Source organism: Poecilia formosa, unplaced genomic scaffold, assembly GCF_000485575.1.
Source record: "Poecilia formosa unplaced genomic scaffold, Poecilia_formosa-5.1.2 Scaffold53, whole genome shotgun sequence".
NCBI lineage: Eukaryota > Metazoa > Chordata > Actinopteri > Cyprinodontiformes > Poeciliidae > Poecilia > Poecilia formosa.
The window spans coordinates 232069-257170 of record NW_006799992.1 but is presented as its reverse complement, the minus strand read 5'-3'; the positions used below and the strand labels follow the sequence as shown (position 1 = coordinate 257170).

General features: G+C 36.4%; 2 protein-coding genes and 1 long non-coding RNA gene across 5 annotated transcripts in view; 2 read left to right on the top strand and 1 right to left on the bottom strand.

Annotated features, from left to right (window-relative positions):
- The first annotated feature begins 67 nt into the window (after positions 1 to 67).
- On the top strand, positions 68 to 8213 carry LOC107836339 (uncharacterized). Its single transcript, XR_001662223.1, has 3 exons — positions 68 to 165; positions 2812 to 2922; positions 6675 to 8213. It is a non-coding gene; the product is annotated as an uncharacterized LOC107836339 (long non-coding RNA).
- fam110c (family with sequence similarity 110 member C) lies at positions 3184 to 5008 on the bottom strand. Its single transcript, XM_016671875.1, has one exon. The coding sequence runs from the start codon at positions 4624 to 4626 to the stop codon at positions 3616 to 3618; it is 1011 nt and encodes a 336-aa protein (XP_016527361.1). The 5' UTR covers positions 4627 to 5008; the 3' UTR covers positions 3184 to 3615.
- Positions 8214 to 13931: 5718 nt separating the features above from the next.
- The window catches only part of acp1 (acid phosphatase 1), a 12399-nt gene continuing 1228 nt past the window's right edge, over positions 13932 to 25102 (top strand). The window contains exons 1-6 of one of the 3 annotated variants that reach the window (XM_016671966.1): positions 13932 to 14038; positions 15072 to 15145; positions 15827 to 15940; positions 20973 to 21034; positions 21799 to 21904; positions 24561 to 24645. In XM_016671966.1, the coding sequence (XP_016527452.1) occupies positions 13996 to 14038; positions 15072 to 15145; positions 15827 to 15940; positions 20973 to 21034; positions 21799 to 21904; positions 24561 to 24569 (408 nt within the window). In that variant the 5' untranslated portion in view covers positions 13932 to 13995 and the 3' untranslated portion in view covers positions 24570 to 24645. Of the gene's footprint in view, positions 14039 to 15071; positions 15146 to 15647; positions 15762 to 15826; positions 15941 to 20972; positions 21035 to 21798; positions 21905 to 24560; positions 24646 to 25102 lie in introns of those variants that run through there. The other 2 variants (XM_007552824.2, XM_007552823.2) reach the window with 2 other exon arrangements.

The window sequence follows — 25102 nt, the reverse complement described above, 5'->3', positions numbered from 1 at the left end:
GATTGGTTAATCTGCGGTGTCAATCATTGCCTTTTTTTAATCCCGTGTGTTTTGCTGGGGCTTTTCTCCTACACGTGATTGAGGACTGCGCACATGTACTTCTGTTTTTATTTTGCGGTTGGGGGGATGGGAACAGGACAATCGGACAACTAAGTGCGTGATGTGGTAAGGCAACATCTGTGCAAGCTTTAATGTGCATTAGAACTCCAATATTTTCCATCTTATTTTGTGGTTTTTATTTAATAGCAAGGGTTTAATTCTACTAATGTGCATGTCCCATTTATCAATTATAGGTCGTTACTATATTTTTTAAAGTTTTTATCAATCATAGTGAATCTTTACATTGTCATCTATGATAAAGACCTTTATTTATGCATTAATATTTTTCCACATGTAATTAAAAGACAGTGTGTCTGTCTTCAGAATCACAGATTGCATAAAAAAATCCTTTCCCTCTGGCTTTATCATTCTATCTCATGTTACAACACAGTCTTGAATGTGTTTTATTGGTAATTTATGAGCAAAGAACAATGAAAAAAAAGAAATTCCTTGGTGTTCTTGTATTTTTACTTTCTTTTACCCTAACATCCTAAAAAACAAAACACAGCTAAACCAACTGCCATCTGAAAGTACCTAACAAGTAAACTAGTCCACCTATGTAAAATTTCTCCTTTTAAATAGTTTCATGAAGGGTTCATAAATTAATTAGAGAACATCAGTAAATAAACAACATCATGAAGACCAGGGAGTTCAACCACCAGGACAAGGATAACATTGTAGAGAGCTTCAAAGACGGTTCAGGCAGTAAAACTTGAACACATGACAATAATCAATAATCTGGAAATGAAAATATAACAGGATAGCTCTAATCCTACCAAGACATGGCCCTCATCCTAAACTGACAGAGAGCATAAATCAGAAAAGTAGCCAAGAGACCCATGTTAAGTCCGTAGGATCGCAACCCCACAGCCTTAACATAAAAAGCCCCAGCTGTTTAATTTCCACTAGAGAAAACAGCCGTCATGGAAGTGTGACAAGAAGAAAAACATAAAAAAGAAAAAAATCCCACTTAAACTTTTTAGAAAGTAATATAGAAGACAAAGCAGCTATGAGGAAGAGGTCTTTTCTCTCGGTGAGACCAGAACAACGCTTTGGACCATTTTCTTATGTGTGAAAGAAAAGAATTATCGCATGTCACCCCACATATTGAAACAGGGGAGCAGCAGTATTATGGTAAGATGGTTTTTATTATTAGGGTCTTTTCAGACTCAATTGGAAAATTGCAGGCCAGTTCAGAAAGATTGTAATCCACAGTTTGTTTCATGGTTCTCACAAATCGGGAATGAGGTTAGAAGATGCTCCCTATGGAAAATCTATTGCTCAGATAGTCAATTATATTAAGGTAGACTAGCCCTCCTTTTGAATCTAAACAATCATTTGTAGCTGGTTGCCACATATGATAAAAATGATCAGGATATACATATATTTCAAAGATATGCAGTAGTGTTTTACTTTCTTTTAAATAGCAAATAAACACAAGTAATAAAATCCCATCTGGTCAATGATGTATTGATTTGCAATAAGTTCTTTAAAAACACATGGAATCTTATTTGGCTTGCCGACATCAGAATATGCACAAGAATCAAGCTGATCAGCTCACATTTGTAAACACAGTGGTGGACAAATGACTTCTTATAGATGCTGATGTCGCTTATGAAGCATTGAAGTCTACTCCCACATATGGCTACAATATTTTGCTGCAGGTGCTTGGAATACAAGTAAACTTTTACAAAGGAGTTTTATTTAAAGCGTGAGAAAAAAAGACGGGGAAAAACAATAAATATACAAATGGACATCCTCAAAAGAGGTTTGCCAGATGCGAGTTGTAAATCTTTCTAAGACAGCAGACTTTCTCGGGAATAAAGAACAATTTACAATAACATGTTTTACTATAGTAATAAATTAAACCTAAAGTTAGTTTTGCTAATTTTTACAAAACAGACAGACACTTGCTGCTACCAACAAGGTCAATTATTCTATTATGTCACTAATGGATTTATAAAATCACATGTAGCACACTAGTTGGAAACTAAGTAATTAATTACTTTGTTTGAATGTCACACATTCTAGATAAAAAGTTTAAGGAATGGTGGTTTAACTTTGATTTGAGTAAGGATTAAAGTCATGTTAAAGTTAGGCTGTGGTAAAAATCATAATGCCACTAAGGTGTTAATGGATCGGTTTTTCAACCAACTTTAAGACCTGGCAGCTGACAAGTAGAGGTGGCAGGAAGTGATTTGCTATGGCACACCTTTCAAGTTAGTAAAATATATTTTTACAACTAGAACCTTCTTTCATGTCCATGAAACATTCGTGTCATAACTTCCCAAATTAATAGAAAAAAACAGTGGGTTAATGCTGCTTGAGCCCCTAGTCAATCTGTTATGTTTTTCTCCATCTTCAATTACACTCTCTGAGGGTCAAACTAACTGGAGCAAACTTGGAAAGGATTCAGAAAATGGTGGTGGTGCCGGGTTGGGGGTGTTGAAGAGACAAAGCAGGCGAAAACTGGGAGGTAAGTAGAGATACAGTTTCAACGGGTCACTGGACATAAGCCCATCAGATTACCAGCCACATTCTTCTCACCCAGATCTTAAAGGTCCAGCTGACAGCTTGTCTGGGGAAATTATCATTTCTTTCCTGGGGTTTTTTCACTCTCTTATTAATTGCTGCTACTTAAGTGACATGTAATAAAACAGCTTGTCTTACAGACTGACATTATTTGTCTTTCTTTTGTCTGTGTGTGTGCAGGACTGACTGCATACCTTTCACCCGAGGAAAAATGAGGAGTGCACTCATCAGACTATGAACCTTAAAGGCACGCTACGTAAACTGTTATTTGAGTCCCCTTTCATGTTTGAGGTAATCTGAAAAATCCACAAATTATGAACAGGATCCATAGATGTTTCCAGCAAAAATCACAAATCCAAAGAGCCTTTCATCTTTATGTAATTACTCATACCAATTCTCAATTCCATTAGTTTTTTAAAACATTGGTGGAGAAAAGTTTAACTAGTTTTGATGATAAATGACATAGTAATGCTTCAAATTTAATGCTTCAAACTGTTGGAATGAAAATCCATTTGAGGGTATGCACTGCAGTTTGTCAAAACTTCACACATATTTTAAATACATAATATAGTTTATTAGAAGATTATGACAAGGTACAGGGTAATTACTCTAAACCACAGTTGAGCTTAGTGGACTTTTAGCCCTATACTTTTCCATAGCTCTCTACCACAATTCTTCCTTGTGGTATGATACAGGCATTTTCACAACTGTTGAATATAGCTATAATTTGCAAAATTGTCAGTTGAATTAATCTCATGACAGAAAAAAAGTTTGTACAACAACATCTTCAACTCATTATAAGTTTTCACATCTGTCAGTCACATTGTGCTCAAGATACAATTTTGGACAACGTGGCAGCAACACACGTTGCCACAATCTTGAATCCTTCAGTTGGTGATATTTACTGTCAGGAATGCAAGAACTGGAAGTCAGTCACAATCATTTTAGTCTCCACTAAAAAAATCTGTAGCTTTTATGTAACATTCAGTCGAGGTCCCGTAACGTCTTTCCAGCATCCGAAGCGTTTTTGCAGCTGTACAGCCACTTGATGATACGTGCATTGCGCTCAATTACCGACGTGCCTTGCCATATTTTTTTGTGCAGCTCGTCCTCAAGAAGCCCGTCGCTGTCGCCGCTATCCCTCGAAAAGCCATCGTCGGATGTGGAGATGCTGACGCTCCGAATGTTTATCACAATCTCATCAGAGCGTGCCGAGAAGTTCTCCCTCCCCAAGGTCTCAATCACCTCACCGTCCAGGCCACAGTACTTGAAAAACGCATCAAAGTCTGCAAAGTTTTTAGAGTATCGGGAGCTGATATCCGAGTGGGAACGGCTCACTCCCTTGCCAGTCGTCCTCTCAATCTCAGGAACTGCAAGAAGACCACCAGCTATTGGCTTTTCGCTGTTTTCCTCTGTTGCTCCATTAGACTTGTTCTCTGACTGAGAAATAACTACACCGTTGCTACATTCCTTTGCTTTTCCCTCAGGTGTGCTGATTTTTTCCTTGCTGCCTTCATGTTCACATTCCCTGTCAGCAGCCAGAACATGTTTATTCCCAGAATTGAGTGGCGGCTTTCTAGTTATGGGGTGCCTTCGGTTCTTGAGTGCTGATCCTCGAAGTAAGTCACATTTCTGTCTGTAAAGTAGGATAGAGTCTGGTCTTTTTTTGACAGTGGGCCGATGTTGTTGTCCCGGTAAACAGAGTTGTGGAACATCTTTATGCACTGATGAGGTACTCCCAGAGACAAGATTTCCATTGCGGTTTATGCTTTGGCTTGAAGACCCGGTGCTACTCACAGATGCTGAACCAAGACTGATCACTGGCTCCTGGGTAGAGTTGACCACTTGCTGACTTTTGACGTACTTTGGTTTACTCGCAGCAAGCCTCTCCACGGCACTCATACGTCCCTTTGTCTCACCCTCCAGTTCCATTTGCTTCCGAAGGTATTCCGGACCCTTTTCAAGAATTTTTGTGGTGTCACTGCTTGTCTCCATTGTATACTCACACGTTTTCAAAGCTGTTATTTCCAAAGAGTCAAATATCCCTGAGTATACCGTACAGAGTCACAGCGACAGGATTCCATTCAAGCCCGCTCTTTGCCTGAGCTTGAATCCAAACACGAGACTTCACCTTGTCTGCTCAGACACACATCCCTTCACCCCACCCATCCTGCGCAGGAGTAGTTTTAGCCAAACACAAGCCTGTTCAAAGTACACCTGATACTTAGAACAATGAAAGCTGAAACCCCTGCAGACGTTTTTCCCCACCTCCTCTTGAAATTGAAATGCGGGTCTTTTAACTTGTTGCTCAACATAAAACATAAACCTTCATGAACACTCAGAAAACCAGTTTTCACCCGATCCTAGCTCCTTTTATCAATTCTTATTGTGGTGTTTACCTGGAAAACTGACTCATCAAAAAAAATAAAAATAAATAAATAAATTACGCTCATCATTGCTGATAAATGTTGTGCAAAAAGATTTTACTCTTGACTTGGGGATGTGATGAGTAATGCAAGAAATAAAGGAAGGTAGTGACTTGTGACTGGAGCCTTATTAACACATCATTGTGCAATACCAGGAAGAAGATTTTCTTGTGGTATTTGTGACCTACAGTGCTGTAAAAAAGTATTTTCTCCTTTACATTTTTCAAAAGTAATTTTTTTGTTACTCTTAAATGTTTAAAATCATCAAAGTGATTCATTCACCCTGGGGACTAAGTTTTCAATAATTAACAGATTTGACTGATTTGATCTTAATAATTAATAATTAAGCAATTTAGAGGTAAATGACCTGATGTATTAATGATTGAGGATTTGAGGATTAGGGAGCAGAATTTGGAGTACCATGTTGCTTTACTGCAACATGTAGAAGTTGCCAGTTTTAAGGAACATGTGCTGCATTGGAGCAGAGCTAGTCTGGAAGCATGAATGTGCCTAAAACCTCATTGGCCTATGGAGGCCTGGGGCTCCGATCTCCCCCATGTCTGCTTTGTGTCCCAGGGGCGGCTTTGTGGCTCCTCAACCTTCTATTGAACATTCTTACAGAGAAACCTTATAGACACAAGCATCCTCTCTTTCTCTCATACGCACAGATACTCCCACAGGTGATTTAGGTATTTTCTGATTGGCTGCTGTTACCACTATACATTTTGTAGTACTAGTACTCCAGCTGTTCTTTCTTCTAATCTTATCTACTTGTTTTTCTTTAAGCTTTTGTCCCCTTTGTCTTCAATCTGTATGTCCTTTACATTTGAAATAAACCCAATACAATTTCTAACAATGCAAGTGGAGAGAAAACCATAGAGCTCTAGCTGTGAAAGTAAGTCTGTTGAGATTCATCTTGGCACTCAGACAACAATTCTGAGAGCCACACTGCAGGACAGAACACGTTTAAAAAAAACTTGTTCCTTACCGATGTTCTCTTCCCCTTCTCTTCTGCCTTGAGCTACTGTTCAAGGCAGAAGCAATCACATTTCCAATCTACTGATGTTTGTTGTTGGAAAACCTTGCTGCTGGTTCCGCTTCTCTAAAATAGTGGGTTAAGAGCATTTAATTCAAATGCACACCACACTTTCCCAGGTTTAATTGGAATACAAAGAGTAAATGTCACATCCATATCTATCAACTTCAGAATTCTGCACAATTGGCATAAAATCCTAACAAAACACATTCAAATATGTGGTTGTAACATTATAAACATGGAAACCCGTTAGAAAGGTAGATGGTTATAATATGATTATTAAAGGCTGTGAAAATAAACAACACTTTGCAGTGACAATGCTAACAGGTAGCACAAAGTTAAAAATAAGAAACTATTAGCAAAACAAAAAAAAATTATTATTTATTAGGCATACAGTGTTGACTACATGTGTACTTTTGAATATGAGCCAATTCTCCTGAAGGTAACCGTTCTGCTTTTTCTTCCACTCCCCCTTCCCCTGCATTTCCTGCCAGATGAGTCATCTGATCTGTCATAACTCTCAGCACACCTATATCAATGTTCCTAATCAGTCTTCTTAATGGCTTTTTACCTTTCCCCAGCACAGGCCAAGTAAAAATGAGGAACTGCGTGGGAGAAGGGAAACAAATGCTTCCAAGAGGAGAGCGTATCTAAGGCAATAAAATGTGTATGTATCTAGTTTGATTTGTATAGGAAAGTCGTTTCTGTTCTGCCACTTGTCTTGGTGGAGTTAAACCTGTTGACAGCCAATGATCAGGTTTACCTGTGAGCATATAGGCCAGGTATTTGTTGACAGCCTCTGCTTTCCCTCTGTTTCCATTCTGCCCGTTTTCTGACCTCGCCTGAATCCTGTTTTTGCTTGCCCCCTCTGCTTTGCATGCTCTTTGAAACATTCTAAGAAAATCTGACTTGATTCGAGTAAACTTAAACTGAGATTTTATGCTTTAATTTTGTTTTGCTCTAGGGTCATGACTGCATTTGACTGGCTACTCTGAACTCGTCTTTTCTTTTGAGACATTTTGAAAGTTGTCTCAACAAAACTAGATATGCCCAGGGAAACATGAGTAACTGGGAACGCGCGGGTCCAGCTTCTTTAATTGTACTTAAAACAACAGAGAGAAAAGCCAGTGCAACAAACACTTCGGCACAGTTCTGCTCCTCAAAAAGCCATTGTAAATGACAGATTTGACGGAAATTATCAAATGAATAGTGGCACCTACAGAGCTCCTCACATTCACATTTTTGTATTGTAAACGTATTGACACCATTAACGTTTGCATTATGCCTTGCCAGATATCAATAGTGACAACCTAAAACTATTTACAATATGTACAGACAACTTTCAAACTTAAACAGTACATTTCAAAAATAAATCTCAAGTCAAAGTTTCAATCTCAACATCCAGGCGTCTATTTGCTCCACTTAGAAAACAGGCATTAAAGTAGACATCTAAACACAACCTGTGTTGTGCACATCAGGTTTACTTGTTCAGAAGATAGAGGGCAGCACTGGAATGGATAGTCTGAAGGTCAGGGTGAAGCTTAGTAAACTGAATATAACTTCCATGTGCTTCTTTTCTAGCCACAAACACGCCTTAGCACCATATCTCACCACATTCATTTGTTCAGAAGGAAGACTTTGCGTCCTCCTGCATGTTTAATTAACTAAAAGAAAACAAAAACCACTTTTGTACATAATTTTCATACCACATCTGCTTTTTAGTGTTGATTACATTTATTCAGCCGCATGATTTCTTTTCATTGGATTCCCTCCAATATCCCTCTCTTGGGAATTCATCTGGGTTCACTCGTACTTTCAGTCTTCTTGACCTCCAATTTGAATTAATAATGATAGCCCTCAGATAAATTCCATGATTTCCAGATCAAAAGGCATGCAGAATGTGTCACGGTGATTAATGGTTGTTTACAGGGATGATAAGTGTCTAATTTTTCGGACAGTACTGCAAATCTAAAGCAGACATGCATGCTGTTACAGAAATACAAATGTTTGAAATGTTTTGAAAATGTCTTTTGTTTTGTTAAAGAACACAATGAATGCTTTTGGAACGATGATGCATATCTTTAATGCCTTGGTTTAGGCAAAGGTACAAATGAAACAAGTTGGTGTATTCACCATAATATTTTTTAATGTTGAATAAAATATATATAAAAAATAAAATAAAAAAAATGTGTTGCATGCTTACTTTTTTTTTCCCTGCATATCGAAATAATGATTGTAGTGACACCAAGCAGTATGACAATGCTGAGTCTTTTAACAAAACATGTAGGACTTTTCCCAAAGTAATTAAATCCCTCTAACTTTTTCACAAGTTAGCATGCTGCAATCATAAACTTTAAGTTATATATGGAATTTATGTGATAGACCAAGGAAAATGATATGTGATTTTCATGTGCTTTTAAAATTAATATCAAAAATTGCAGTGTGTGTATGTATTCAGCCCTTTTAATCTGTTTTCTTTTTTCTAAATTCCAGAGCAGCCAATCTATCATCAAAAAATAGCAGAAGTATGGCACAAGAAGTAATAGCTATATACTAGGAGAAAGGTGTGGGCTGTGACTTTGCCCTGAACTTTTCATTTCTTAAATTTCAACCAGTCCTTGTTTACTTCTGTGTGTTGGGTTGTTGTCGTGTTGCTGCATCCAGCACAGATGGACTCACATTTTCCTTAAGATGCCTTTGATACATGATACAATTTTTAGTGAGTTCTATGATGGTGAACTGTCCTTCTGGAAGAAATCATTCCCAAACCATAACACTCCCACCTCCATGCTTTACAGTTGGTATGAGTTTCCCATCCTGGAAATCTATATTTAGATAATGACCTCTTTTCCATTCTGCTTTCCAGTGAATTCAATTTAAGCTTATTTGTGCAAATAGCATAATCCCAGAAGGTTTGTCTTTTGTCTACTTTCAGTATGGTCCTAATGTTTTTCTAAGCGACTATAACATTAACAGCAACTCACAAAACAAAACAAAACAAAACAAAAAAAAAAATTTCCAGCCCCATCCTACTGTAAACCTGGTGTAAATGAGCATTCATATTTATTTTGTTTTATTCAGATATCATTGAACTAAGTATTTTAGGTGGTTTCCCTCACATTTTTTAACAAAGGCTAAAAACACAATAAAAATGTGAAATATTTCTTTTAACAATTTGTTGAAAGTTTAGTCAGAGTTAATATTACTCAAACTGTATCACAAAAACAGATGCAAAACATCACTGAGACAGCATTTGCCCTCCTGGGTGCAATTTTCACATGATCCTGGGATGGCCTCTGTTTCATGTTTTGAACTAAATATTTCAGTTGAAACTCGGTGCAAAAGCATGTTTACTTGTCTGAGACAACTGTGAAATCTGTTTCTCGTTAGAAAAACCCTGTGTGTGATAGAAGGAAGGAAAGTAAACAAGAACACACTGACATCACTTGGCCACTCATCCCCTGAGACATTTTTGCTTTGTTTTAATTCAGACCTTACACTATCTGGAAAAACATATTTTATTCTTTAATGTGACAACATCATCCAGTAATTGTTTTCTCATTGAGTCACTGACAACAATTAACTGCCGTCCCTGAGACGTGAATGAAATGGTCTGACTCAATTAAAAACCGTTTGCTATTTATTAGATGTAATTGCTGTGTCCGTTGTTTTGCCTGGAATTATTGTTTTAAGTATGTAAAGTAAGAAATAATTAGTAATTATGTATTCATATTTAATTACCAGGAATATCAACTCAACTTCCAGTCAGTGAGTGATAGTCTATTTATCACTGAATCGGCTTACTGTATTCTTGCAGGGTTTTTTTTTTAATGCGGAACAGACAGTACAAAGACTGAAACTGAGAGTTGTTTATATTATACTAGTAATGTGGAAAATAAAAAAAACAAGAGATCAAATGAATAGAAGACTTTTCATACATATGTAGACAGGAGTCATACATGTTAGGCAGGTTTTTTGTCTTTCTGCTTTAGCATTTATAATATGGAGATCTCTCTTTGTGTTTGTATTTCATACTACTAATGCTTTATGTATTTTTTAGTTTGACAAAGCCTCTAGTGTAAATGTACAGCCAAGAAGTAATGGCTGTATACTGTTTGACCTTTGCAATTGTGATTCAAAGCTTTTCAAGGTTTGTAGGAGTCATGGCCCACTGCAAGTTCTCAAATTATCTGAATTTACAGCAAATTAAACATATTTGGAGATAAAGGAGCAAATTGTAATGACATTTTCTGTAGTTGAGATGTAGTCCATGTTGAATCCTCATTCATGTGGCAAAAACTTCAGTCATGCGATGATTTACTTTGTGTGGACCTTGTGTGTTACTTTTACTCATGAGAAGAAAAATATTTAATAGCTCAGAACTATCTAACCATCCGTTTTCTATGCAATATGCAGGCTCATGGAGAGAGAATGGTGACTGAAGTAGTCAGTGGGTAAGTGGCGTGGCCCACACAAGGTGGATGTAACTTAATTATAAGAGGAAGACAGAGCACTCAGAGAAAGCTCATGTGTGCAGAAAGAGAAAATATGCCAACTACAGCAGGGATTGGAACCTGAAACCTTTTTGCTACTTGGCCACAATGCTAAAAACGGCAAATTCCGGTACACATCTGTACAGAATACACACGCAAAAAAAGATCCAAGCAAAATTAAGCTTCTTCTACATAGTTTTGCAAGATAACAAAAAGCAAACAGATTGATCCCAAGGCAAACACAAAACATAAGATCACAGATGTCTGTTTCATACAGGACACCCATTGGTGAACATGCTGACAAGTGTTTAGCTTGTATTGCCAATGTTTTCCTCCTGCTGATTTGTGTCTGCATAGATATGCACCACGTAAACAAGAAGAAAACCTTCCAGTGTTAAGTCTAACAGATGAGCCTATGAATCCTTTTAATGCTCCTTTGGGGTTCTGCAATCACGCCATTGTTCATTTTTGCTTTCCACTTGCCATTTCACAAAGAATATAGGAAACAGCAGACTTAGTGTGATCCAAATCTGGAATGAACACAGATGTGGTTCTCAAACTTTAATACATTTACCACCATATGTGAGTAAAAACAGCAGTTATGGTTCAAAATAAACAGCAGCATGTGTTATTTGTATTAGGCCATTTGTAAATGTGAATGACTCCAATGAGGAAAGTATTTGTGGACAAAGAGATGAAGGTTTAAAAAAGTGACACATGGTGTAAAAAGATGTCGAACCATGGCTGTGCAGCTACTTTCCCTGAATGTAGAGGTTACCTTATGGAACTTATTTTATTTTCATGGAAAGAATCCCATTGAAAGTCCAATCACATCATTCCTGACAACAGGCAGAAAATTAGCAAAAACCTGTCGAGTCTGTTGAACTTAGCAAGCAAACTGCGTATAAGTAAAACACTCCAAAGAATAGTTGTAAGTGCCATAATAAGAAACACTATTGCAATGATATGCTGAAGGGGGAGTGTTGGAAAGAGCAGGAGCTTCTTAAAGAGACAGGAGCCCAATTTCAAGGCATTAAATTAGGCAGTCAAATTTCCTTTAGGTCATATTTGATACATACAGCATATTATGACAACTGAAGGTAATGTGCCTGGAAAACACATCTTACCTCTTCAAGATCTGGGAAAATATATTCTTTACTTTCCAGCGTTACCTTATGAAAGACCTGATTTAATGCAGAATTTTAAACGAACAGAAACCTTTATATCTGCTGTCAAAAAGATAAAAAATAAAAAGAATAATTATTGTGTTTGTTCAACAATACCTGACAAATTATTCCATTAAACTTGATGCTGATGGCTAATATTCATAACCTTGATTTTACAGTTTAACCAACTACTGTTATTAGCTGCGGCTAGAAGCTTGGACATTAAAATTAATGAGGTGATTTTCAGTGAATCTGTTTATCTTCTGCCACAGAGGAAAGGCTCTTTTCCTGGTCGGTAAAGAATTAAAAATGACTGAAGTCTTTTGCCATGCAGCTGCCTGATACTTCATAATATTCCTTCTATTATTCATTGGAATAACAGCTGCCAGCATATGGAAGGAATCTGTTGTGGTGTCAGTGGCAAAGGTCACATCACCTAAAGCATTGCATAATAATTTCCCTGTGGCTCTGACATATCTGGTTATTGAACCATTTGAACATATTATCAAATCTGATATTTTACACATACTGAATGACATGTTGAATCTGTTACATTTTGCCCAAAGGACAAAAAGCAAAGCAAATGACTTCAAAGCAACCTTGTTAAATCTTGTACTTTGGCAACTGCAGACAGCTAAAGAGATTATATGCTGTCTTTCTTTTATTTGCATTTAATTAAACTCAAATGTCACCTTGGAAGATTACCTCACGTATGGGTTACCTTGTGGGTATCAGCTGAATTAGGTAATTTTGTTACGCCTTCAGAAAATTTGGCTTTTGTCTTGGGACTGAGGAAGTTGTTGCTCATTTTCACTGTGATCAGAGAAAAAAATCCAGTTTGTTCTGCATCTGCAATCATTTCCCTCCCCCTGCCAAGCAATGTTTTTATAGGGACAATGTATGAGACTCATTCTTTAGACAAAAATTATATCATTTAGTCAGGCAAGATTTCCTAAGATTGAAAAAAAATTATGCACCATATTCATGGTGCATAATGAATATGCACCATAGAAATACACTGAACATGTGGGGTTTTAAGTGTCAATCATGCAGTTGTTCACTAATAATTTTAATCTATTTTCAGGAGCTTTAATCAACAAATTCATGTCTGCCATGTCTCCTTTTAATTGTTTTTAGCATTATTGATGTCCTTATGACATGTGTCCTTTGACTGTGTTCTCTGGGGTAACGTGACAAATGCTTAAAGGAAACACAGATTAAACAGCATGTAAGGGCTCATGACATCTTTAATGTCAGCACCTCTTACAACTGCTTTCATTACATTGCATGTTTGCATTGCTTTCAACTTTTAAATGGTTATTAGAATGAGAAGAAAGTTGTGTTTCTAAGAGTAGATCTTCAGTGGGTAAAATGTCTCCATAGAGATATAATAACCATGAATGAAAAAAAAAAAAAAAAATTATTTGGATAGGCAAATGAGCAGTGGATATATAAGAAAGGCTTGGCGAGGTTTTTGTATCATGAAGAAAGTAAAACCTTCCTGCTATTATAAGCATTCATTTAGTCTTGTAAATTATTTTAATTAGTTTTAATCTGGATTTGTAAAACAGGATATCCAAGGTGAATGTGATTCAGTATGTTTGGAGCTAATGTCGGTGTTCTTACAAATAATTTTCTTTAGTTACTCGTTTTTTTTTTTAGAACATCAGTCCTTAAATATCTTTGTGCTCTTTAGCCTTCAGGGAGGATTTAAAAAAAAATTAATAACCTATCATTTTTTTTTTTAAAATCTTATACCATCACACTGCATCTTGAATTTATTGCAGGCCAGAATTGTATTTTCTTCAAATCTTCAGGCATGCACCACATTAAGTCATGATTATTTTTCAGACTTTTTTTTTTCCTACATTTATTTCTTTGTTTTTCATTTAAAACAAACGTGGTTACTACCAAAATTTACAAAATAGTCAATTTTGTTAATTGACTATTAACAAAATTGTCAATAGTCAATAATTGACTATTGACAATTTTGTCAATAGTCAATTGACAAAATTTTTGTCAATAGTCAATTGACAAAATAGTCAATTTTGTCAATTGACAATTTTGTTAATTGACAAAATTGTCAATTAACAAAAATGTAAAGATTAAATTTTTTGTGAAATCTCTTTTCACAAAAAATGAAAAGAAATTTTCATTTTTTGTGATTTCGCCTGAGAGCTTACTTTTGCTCAGGCAGAAACTGGTCACCCACTGTGACGTAATTCAGGAGACTACGCAGCAACATGGCGGCCACCGGTTCGAAGTCAGTTCTGTTCGTTTGTCTGGGTAAGAGCGTCTTTTACATCATATCAGCAACAATGTTTAAATCAAACACAACTTATAGAATAAATGCAAATTTCTGTGCTTTCATTGGTTCACTCGTTTATTTCTTAAACCGGGTTAGCGTCAGATTTCCAGCTAGCTTGTCTCCACTTGTCTCTCATTAAAGTTCTTCTGGGCTATAAAACTTAAATGAAATACCCTTCGCTCATAAAACACGTTTTAATGTTTTAACTACATTTTGAACATTTTGAACTTAAGTCAGTCCGGTTTAGAATGTCATAGAGACAGTAAACCGGATTGACATTTTAGTTTTGGTTTCACTGTTTTCATAGCCACGCTATGAACATTAATTAAGTTGACATGTTAATCTGCAGTTTTTCTTAAAACTCGTTTATAGGCTTAAATCCCCTACACAATTTAGTGCCACATCCGAACTCGTGCTGTAAATTAGCTTAACATGACCAAAACCTATTTTGGAAAATCAACATTGACTAAGAAGCAGCCTGCATTCCTCTTACGGGAAGTCGCGCTGCTGTGCATGTGCGACTTCCCGCGCATGCACAAAATTAAATGAAAAGATTTAATGTTTTGTCAATAGACAAAAAATTAAATCTTTTCATTTTTTGTCAATTGACAATTTTGTCAATTGTCAATTGACAAAATTGACTATTTTGTAAATTTTGGTAGTAACCACGTTTTTTTTTGGTAATAACCCCTAATTTATATAATTACCCCATATTTGTTCGTTTCATTGTTTGATATTTGTACACTTTTGTTTGAGGAGGAATGGCTAAAAGATATATGCATTTTGTTGATGATTAAGTTTGTGTATTTTTATAACTAACTGGACTGCTTTTTCCCCCACAATAAACAATTTCCACACCAGGTTGGGTTAAAATTGAACTGAACAATAGTTGTTGGTTAATATTTCATCAGATACAGTTCTGATCAAATCACACTACACTCTTTAAGAGAATGTAATTAGGATATTACAATATTGGAACATCCTATTAATACTCATTGTAATTTTAAACAGGGAATATTTGCAGGTCTCCCATTGCCGAAGCTGTGTTTAGGAAAATGGCAACAGATTCTGGAGTGGTTGATAAGGTAAAGTCATCTGTATTTAATTGATACATTACAGACTGTTACATTTTTTTCAACTGTTTAAAAATGTGTAAAACATCCATCTTTTATGCTGATTTGCTATTGCAAATGTAGTAAGGAATATAATAAAATATTTAGATAATTTAGCTATAGGAATTACAGTCTGCAAACTATGTTCTAGCTTCACAGTGTTTGCAGATGCTCTAACTGTCTCCAAAATCATATTTTGTTGAAGACGTAGATACCTTTGAAAGCTTAAAGAAGTATTGACATCATATTTTTATTAAATGTCACAGTAAGTATTCTGTATAATAAATCAGATAAAGATGTTATCAGACATTTGTTTTACACATTTTGTGTACTTGTTTAACTTAAGTTTAAAATGAATCAATAATCCTTATAGGTATTCAAAACACCAAATTCTAAACCATCTTCAACTTCTACTCATTTGGCAATATGACCCAGTTCTGATCTATTGTTATTCTCCATGCCCTGATTTGCTTAGTGGAGGATAGACAGTGCTGCCACCTCCACCTATGAAATAGGAAACACTCCAGACCACCGCGGTCAAGCCTGCATGAAGAGACATGGCGTGCCCATGAGTCATGTGGCCAGGCAGGTACGACCACGCTCTTCTACACGTAGCGGTACCTAGCGGCCCCTTTCTGTGCTCTGTTCTTGCAGTGGGTCATAGACAGTGGTGCCACATCTGACTGGAATACAGGCAGCTCACCGGACACCCGTGGTCTGGCTTGCCTGAGGAAGCATGGCATTGAGACAAGCCATAGGGCTCGACAGGTACAACTGGATGATCCGTGGCGCCACTCACCTCATTAGTGTGTTTTCTCACAATTTTCTGTTTGCCATTTTCCTGTAACATTAGGAGCAACCAGCAGAGCTGCAGATTTTTTATTTATTTATTTATTTATTGTTTTAAATTGTGTGTAATTCCCACAAATGGAGAAAATGTAGAGCTGTGAACCTACAGAGAGTATCTGGCTGACCAGAATTACTGCAAAAGTGCATCAACATACTCATCGAGAAATACTAAAACACTTTAGGCTTCATTTGCTTCAGCTGAAGTCAGTGTTCATAATTAAAGGAGACCGGGGTGAAACTGTCTTCATGCATCAAAGTCCACAGGGAGATCCATATCTGCAAATAAAAAAAGCCCTAAGGGATCCTCAACACTTTAAAAAAATATTCTATGAGTTGATGATGCACATCTTGTGATATCTGGCATGAAATTAACAAACATTTTTTTTTAAAAGGGCTTACCACCAATAGTCAAATTGTGGTAGAAGATTTATGACTTGGGGTTGCCTTTCTGCTTAAAGACCCGGAGGATTTTTCACAATTTTGAAGGGGGATGTCCAGCCATTGGTTCATGAACTTAGTAATTCAGTGAGATTGTCATACAAAGCACACCAACTCTGAATACTTTAAAAAAAAAAAAAGAATAACAAAAGATTTTGGAGTGGCCAGTGTAAAAGTCAAAAAGTTAATCAGACTGAGATGTTATGATATAAATTGCAATAGGCTATTGTGATGGGACGTGACTTATTTGAATCTACTTTGCAGCGAAGACCTTAAAATACTTATTGGCTGACATAACCAGGTATTAGCTTTAGATGGTAACTACTTTTTCAAATTGCATCATTTTGGTTTGCATTTTTTACCCCCTTCTTTATAAATGAAATTCTCATTTTTAAAGTGCATATTTTGTATTTGCATTGATTACCTCTCATAGGTAACGTTTGTTCTGAAATGTATAAATGTAACATTATAAAAACAGATGAGAAGTTATCAGGGGGGAAATGCTTTTTATGGCATTTCATTAAAAAAAGAAAATTTTCATAGCACTATTTATGAAGGAAAACTATTCAATCTAACTCAAATAAGTCTTTATTTGGGTTTTAGTAAGTTTCCTTTGGAATGAAAATAAGCATTGATTATAAAAATATAAATCCTGTTGACATGCTAAAATGTTGTTCAATATGTTCAAATCTGCATGGTTAATGACATAGTTGTTCCCATCACAGCTGCATCCTTTTCAAATAATGTTCCAATTTTAGCAGAAGTTAGGAATCAGTCATAAACTTCTTTATCTTAGGACTTTAAGCTTTATGTGATGCTGGCTCATCCCCATCTTCCATAACCTTATAACACTTTTTTTCCCCCCCTCTTCTTTCGTGAGACATCTCTGGTGTCTGACCCTTTGCCTGAGATCTCCTGTCTCCTTGCGTTGTCTCACAATAAACCCATTCAGTCAGGCTGACATTTAATCTGCTTAAATCAGAAGGCTAGACCTCTGGCTTAAACTCAACCAAATCCACACAATGAGCTCCGACAAGCTTTTTCCCTTTTTCCTTTATCAGTCTGTTCTTCCTATTTCTCTCACTTCTCTTTGCTCCCACCGTTCCACTTAGCTGAACTTCTGGTAAGGCTTATCTACAAATAAGCAAATTGGCCAATTGGGATATTGCCTGGAGACCATTGCATCCCCAAATAAACAAGAGTTTTTTTGCTTTTTTTTTTTTTTTTACGAGATAAACATGCTCAGATGACATCTACAACAAGTAATGTGGAATGTTTTTTCTCTTATAAAAAAAACCAGCAAGACTATAACTGTAGGAGAGCTGGAATTTTGATTCCGGCCTCGTTAATATGTTATCATTGTGTCAACATTTGAGGAATGAGCAACTTTAGCCAAAATACCACGATTCTCCTGCAATCACATTAATTTTGCTTATCATCTTTTAAATTTTGATGTTGGACAAATATATTTCTTGGAGTCGATTCCTCCCCACCACGACCGAGAGTACAAATATGTTTTTGTGACCAAATATTGGTTTTTATCATTAAATCATCTGTTGGTGAGAGGTTCTTTTAATACTGTGGTAGAAAAATGTCTAAAATTAAATTGAAAAATTTGTCATAGGTAGGAAGGATTTAGCAGCTCCAGATAAAGAGATGTATTGGCACCTCTGCTAAAGATGGATAGAGAATCCCCGAAATAAAACATTTTATTTTTGCAACAAAATCACATCATCTTTTTATAATATAAGTAACTTATTCATCTTATAGTTTTTAGATACTGTTACAAACGTCAGAGGCCATTTTCTGTTAGTCTATCACAGGGGCATCGAATAACAAAATAGATTTTTATGAGCTCTGTTACAGCTTAACTTCTGTCTTTTGTTTGCTGTTCTGCTGCCTTTGCGCTAACAGTTAAGCAGGAAGTCGTTCCTTCAAATTAAAAGCATCAAAACTCAAAATGGAAGTTAATCATAAATGTTGTTTAAAAAAAAAGCACTAAAATATGATGTATTCTGGGTTATTTACATTGCAATAACGCTATAAATTATGATTTTCCACACTCTTATTCTGTATTTCCCATTGTTCCAATCTTCCGTATTTATAGCATCTAAAAATACAAATGTAGTGGGGGCATTAAGGGCAGCTTAAGGCCAATTAACTGGCTAAATAATGCAACTTACAGTGTGAATGCATTGCACAAAAACTCTGATGTCCTGCCAAATGTTGATTCCAAGCTTTGTGATTGCAGAAAAAGACATAAATAAAATCCACCAGTGAACTGAAAATGAGGGACCATTTAGTTGCTCACCAGACACATAATCAGCCTTCTTCCATGACGACCTCAGCCCCAGATCTAAAGAAAGAGGCCATAGTCATCTAAAATAGTTTAATGTCGTAGGAGAAGGCCGAGTGCTGCCCTGATGGCAAACGGAGGGATACATAAGAGATTTACAGCTGGGGAACCAATAATTGTGAAGCCTTTGGGTTTTTGTAATGTGCACTAATGTCTCGATATTTTTTTCACATAAATAGTGTGTGTTGTTTTTCAGTGTGAGATTATTCCACTGCTGTAAAAAGTGAATTTATTTTAAGGCTTTCACCTTTCCATCTAAAAGGTTGTGGCTGGTGCTGTATAATCCTGAAGCACACCAATAAATAAATGTTTTAATTTATAACACAGTAAATCAGAAAAGGAGTTATCTAAGTTGATGGCCTTTTATCAGCCCGCCCCAACCCAGTGAGACCATCTGCTGACAAACCTCCTGGTAGCCTAAAGTGCTGCAGGGCCGTGTTGTGTTGTGATTGTAACCATGGGATATGATCTGGTAGGTTTCCAGATTCTTTAAATTGCCTAAAGTTGTCTTTCAGTGAATGTCTTATTCTCTCCAAGTGAAGTTTATCGTCGAGGTCTACAGTCCAGATTCTGACAGAGGGAACAGATTTGTCCTTCTACATGTAGGGATCCATTTCTTTGCTCCTATGAGCAACACAGATTGCTGTGGTTTGTCAAAATTTTCTTTATTTATGAATATCAGGCGTAATTTGAAATTTCAAAAACAAAATGCCAGTAGCATTAAAGCTTTGGACAAAAAACAAACCTATTCTGAATTCTGACATTTCTTACACAATGGATGCATCTCTGGATAGATGGACACTTTTTGATTAATGATCTGTGACTCATATTGAACTGTACAGAGGTTGTTCTATGTTTTGAATCCATTTTGTTTTATTTTTTTTCTGTTTTCTATTAAAGCAGGCCCAGTTCAGTAAAACAAACGAGTTCTGCTGATAGATGCTAATTGCTAACAATATTATCCCATGAAAAATTTTGGAGCACTGCATTTTATATATATATATATAAACTGATTGTATCACTCCAAATAATACAGTAATACATTATGATGACAGTTCAAGTCCTCTGAAACAATAAGATGCTTCCTATACTTGCGCTTTTCTAAACTCTGCAGGTGAAAGAGTTCACTTTTAAAAGGCAAACCGGTTTATTTTTACACAGAGCAGTACCATCTCAGCATGGCTTCATCAGGAGTTTTATCTAGAGGTTTGAAACTTATGTCTTACTCCACTTACTCCTTATTTTCAATAGGATCCTCCCTGCTCACTCACATTTTTTCCACTCACATCAGTCCAAGATCCCCGTCAGGCTTGTAAAGAGAACTTTCTTTCTTAAACGGCGGATTATCACCGCTTCATTTAAACCGTGAGAGCGCCAGGTCAGCTTTGAGCTCACAGCTCAACAGGCACACACTACCACCATGTGTGAGGAAGAGGTTTAGGAGAGTGAGAATATTAATTTGTTTGAATATTCAGTTGTAACATTTAATTTCCTCCTACATGAATAGCCTTGTCTAAAAGAAAATATTTCTTTTTCACCCGTTTCTCGGTTGCTATTTCCTTTCTTTGCCATTTAAGCATGTCCCGAAAATAATTGCTGCCAGACCCATGCAATCAAGATATTAAAATTGTCTGACATAAAGCATCATCATACACAGAAATTTAAGATATAAAGCAAAGTGATTAACATCTAGGAAGCATTACAGAGATCATTTTTATGCCTGGGGGAACAAAAGCACAAAAATGTAATGAAGCGAATCCTTTTTCACAGCAATGTATGTGCTTGATTTTTTGTAATCTTTTTAAAAATTAATCAAAATTTCTTGACTAAGTTATTGTGGAGGTTTAGCCAATAATTATTGCATGCACAATACAATGTAAAGATGATTTTGCTGAATAGAGTTGGTTACTTAAAACTGTTGCTTCTGTGTAAATGACTGAATTTCTGTAATTCTTGGGGTTTTTTATTTATTTATTTTTTTTATTATGAAATATGGATGAAAGAAAGAAGTTTTTGCTTAACAATAATTGATAGTTTCTGCTGAGGATTCTCCCCTCTCTCCGAAGGCCCAGCGGGAGCCTCTGCTCACCGTACCGTGTTTCCACTAAGAGCCAAAGCTAACATTTGCCTTTTTCTGTTTTTCTGTCCCACTTCCAGGTGACCAAAGATGACTTCATGAACTTTGAATACATACTCTGCATGGACGAAAACAACCTGAGGTACATTTACTCCGGCTCGCAGCGTTGTTTATTTTCCCTTCCGAGTGTCGATTGCAGCTTGATGACACGCAGGCACTGAAAACACCGGGTCATGTTTTAAGTGTATCGTCTTGGTGAGAAAACCCTCCGTCAGAGTGGACCTGTGTTGCGTTGAGAATCTAAAGGTGCTCATTCACATTCACATAAAAACAAAGAAAAAGAAAGAAAGAAACTTTGGTAACTTTGAGCTACAACTCACTCCCCGGTCAATGCCTCCCTTTAATGAGCAATAGCCTTTCTTAAGCTCTTTCGAAAGGTCATAGGAGGGATATTTTTTTTGCTACTTTGAACGTTTAGGGATCATTTTGAGATCACATGCCTATGGCAGATCTGATCTGTAAGCTGCTTACTGAGTTCTTTGGATGCCTCGTCTTTGCTCTTTAGCCATTTTTTCTTCCTCCTTCTTCCTCCCACATATTTTTATTGTCCGACAAAGAGTTCATTAATTGTTTGTCTTCATGTTTGTACTGTTTTAGATTTGACATTCTGAAGTAGTAGAGATGTGTTGATGTTGATTTTTTTTTTGTTGTTGTTGCACATTTCTTTCTCTAACTTTTGCACAGAGGTTTGCCTTGACATATAAAGCAACTGTAAAATGTGTATAAGGATTTCAGGCAGGCAAGACTAACCACATGGATGTTTATTATAAGGAGGCCGCATGCTGAAACCTTTAGATTTATTCATCTCTGCTTCAAATGAGTTTAATTTTTTTCCCCCCTTTACAGTGACTTGAACAAGAAGGCCAAGTCTGTGAAAAACGCCACAGCAAAGATCGAGCTTCTCGGTTCATATGATCCTCAGAACCAGCGGATCATCAAAGACCCATATTATGTAAGTATTTAATTCGAATTGTTTTCCCTTGCTCAGTTTTAAAACAAAATCACATGTGCTCTGTTTATTTTTCAAGATTTCTGAGTATTAGATAGACCCTAAATTTAATGCGGTTGTGTCTTGAACACTGCTGTTTAAAATAAACGTGTGGTTTCCCTCACATTGTATTGCAGCATTGGCTCTTTTTTTTAGTATAATATAAACCGAAACAGTCAGCATTCACTGTGTAGATTTATATAAATTAATAATCAGCCTTGCTAAGAAACTTTTAGTTATTTCTGTAAGATAATGCCAGCCTGGTTTTGTGTTGAAAGCGTGTCTTAAACGGACCACTGAAAATATTTGTAATCCTATTGAATTAAAATGTAACCTAGCAGTTTGGAAATTTCACATTCATTAAGCAACTGTGAAAAAAATTAATTTTATATGACATGGGTACTTGATCTCTGCCTACATTGAAGTGTAATTTTCACAACTGGATTATTACACTCTAGCATTTATTACCTCTGAATAATTTTTAAATTGACATACATGTACAATAGGCCTTGCTTGCAGACATAAGCCAATGGAATAATTGTTTTGGCTACATGTTCATGAGAAAATAGTTTTTTTTTTTAGCTCAATCTTGATAAAACACTGCCGAAGGTGAGTGAAGATTACTGCCAAAGTGGTCACAGTTGAAAAAGGATTAAAAGTTCTTATTTTGACAGGATGGATTCCTGTTCGGCTCCCCCAAAGCTTCCCTAAAGGCCCTTTGTCTTCAAATGTCCAAAAGACAATGGTTGTTGGTATGGAGGCACAAACCGTCGCTCCAAAATAATGTAGTTCTGCTGATTTAGGATAAAATGTTCTGCTTTTATTCTAAAACAGCCTCTCAACAAGGCACTTTGATTTTGAGTCAGCTTAAAAATACTTTTTTAATTCAGGGAATTTCTTGGGTTGCGTGACTGCAGAGTTATTGACTGAGGTTAGATTGAACACAGCTGCCATTGTTTCTAATTATTTGAACATTTCTAAAAGCTCTGATAAAGATCACTGCGGCCTAAAGTTTCCTAAAGTTTGCTTAAATACTATCATGCATCATCCTTTTTTAGCTTTTCTTTACTCAAGCACAATATCTCTATTAGCACTCAACCAATTTATAGAAATGACAAGACCTGACAGAAAATTTGTCTCTGCAAAATAGATGAAGTAGAATGCATCATGAGAAAAGAACGTTATTTGGAGATGGTGAAGCAACGTGGGTAAAAGAGACAGAGACAGACATCTTTATTTCTTGTTATCCACTTTAGCTGCAGGCCTGTTTTTCTTATCTCTGTACATTTTTACCTTGAAATGTCTGCAAACACAGCAACAGAACTAATATGGTTCATACGTCTTTATTAATTAGTCACATCCTCTCTTATTGAATTTTATGCATTTTACTTCCCACTTTTCTCTCTAAAAAACAGTTTTTCTCAGCTTTTCCCCGAATGTTGGTGGATAGAAATATCAAGAAGAGTCAAGTGCACCATATTGCTCCACGTACAAAACTGATAAAACTGATTGCCTCAACTTAAAATGCATAGCTGCTGATGTTGATCAGCCTGTCCTTTACTGGCTGCTNTTTTTGTTAGTATTTTTGTCTTTGGATGAACTTTGCCGTGTTCAGGTGCATGTGGTAGCTCTACAGAGAATTCAGAGTCCAAAGGGAGACATTCGATCTTTTCTAAGCACGTTTCTTGCAATAATCAGCTCCAAAGCAAAACAGTGCAGACTGCGGTTATAAAACGGATCAATTACTAGCTTCAAAGAACATGTTTCACAACCTTTCCAGACCTGTGCTCATTGCAGTGGCTTTTTTTATTTTATTTTTTTTAAACAGAACTGTAATTACTTGGACTGCAACAAAAGTATACTTTTCTAACCATCATTAAAAAATGATGTCGCAGACTTTTTTTTTTAGCTTTTTTTTTTTTTTTTTTTTTTTTTTTTCTTTTGGTTTCCGATTGGTTTGGCTTTCCACGATCCGTGGCTGGCTCGTCTCTTTTGTTCTTTACACACTCTCTCAGCAGTGGGAAGCCCAGCCAGACGATTTGGACTGGGTTTCTTGGCTCCTTTTTATCTTTCCTGAGGGTTGTGAATGAAGAAAGGCAGAAATAGTGGAAGGTTTCAGAGCACACAAAAGCATTGATAACACACTGATATACCTTCATGACATATCGCTGACGATTGGTAAATCTTATGTTTCCTGAATGTATTTAGAATAATCTCACAATAAATAACTAATGTCATGTTCTGCAGATCTCTGTTGGCTGTGTGTGATGTGTTTGTTCCTGTTTTCGTCGGCTCAGTTACTCTTCTTGGAACGCCAGCCCTAAATAAAACAGTCATCATGTTATTAAGGTCGTGGCTGGAAGAAGACATTGTGCCTCAACATATAAGCGTGGACAGTTAAATTAGGCGTGGTTTGGACGTCTCGCTTTATTGCACAGCATTCAGGGGCTTTCTAGCTCTACTTACCAGAGCGGCTGATATACTTTGTGGTTTTCCTTTGAATATTTAACACCACTTTGGCTGTGGACCGCCGCCAATAACCCATTTGTTGTTAGCGGCATGACAATCAGTGTCACTGTGTCAAAATAAACGGAGACATCTGTTTCTTTACTCTCTGCAGGAGGGATGAGGATAAGCTTTGCAGCCGCCTTACAGAGCGCATCATTTCCTCCTTCAGGGTTGTGCTGTTTATTATCCAAAGTGGGCCAGTTACGTTCTGCTCCTCAACAGATTGCATATTCGATTTGCAAAATTTTATAGTGTTCTCTAATCTGGTGTTTTGTCAGATAAGCAGATAGCTTCATTCAGAGACGATCTGGCAACTGCACCCAAATTAGTTCACATATTTGTGGTCTGAGTTTTTCCTCTAACACTTGTGACACCACCTATAGTTTGTAGCAAAATTCTCTCAGCTGAGCAATTTCACAGTGCAGATGTGTTCGTACTCTTTGAACTTTTTTCACATTTTAGCACGTCGTAAACACAAACCTAAATGTGTTCTATTGAGATGGTATGTAAGAGACAAAGACCATTTCAGTAGTTATAAAGTAAAAGAACAGTGACACTTTGTTTTGATTTTTTTTTTTTTAAGAGGATGGCATATATTTGCATTTAGTCACTCCAAGTCAAAATGTTTTAAAACCACATTTTGCTAAAGTTGCA

Bases quoted from the DNA above. Each gene is read 5' to 3' on its own strand.
- fam110c (XM_016671875.1), bottom strand. From the start codon at position 4,626: ATGGAGACAAGCAGTGACACCACAAAAATTCTTGAAAAGGGTCCGGAA.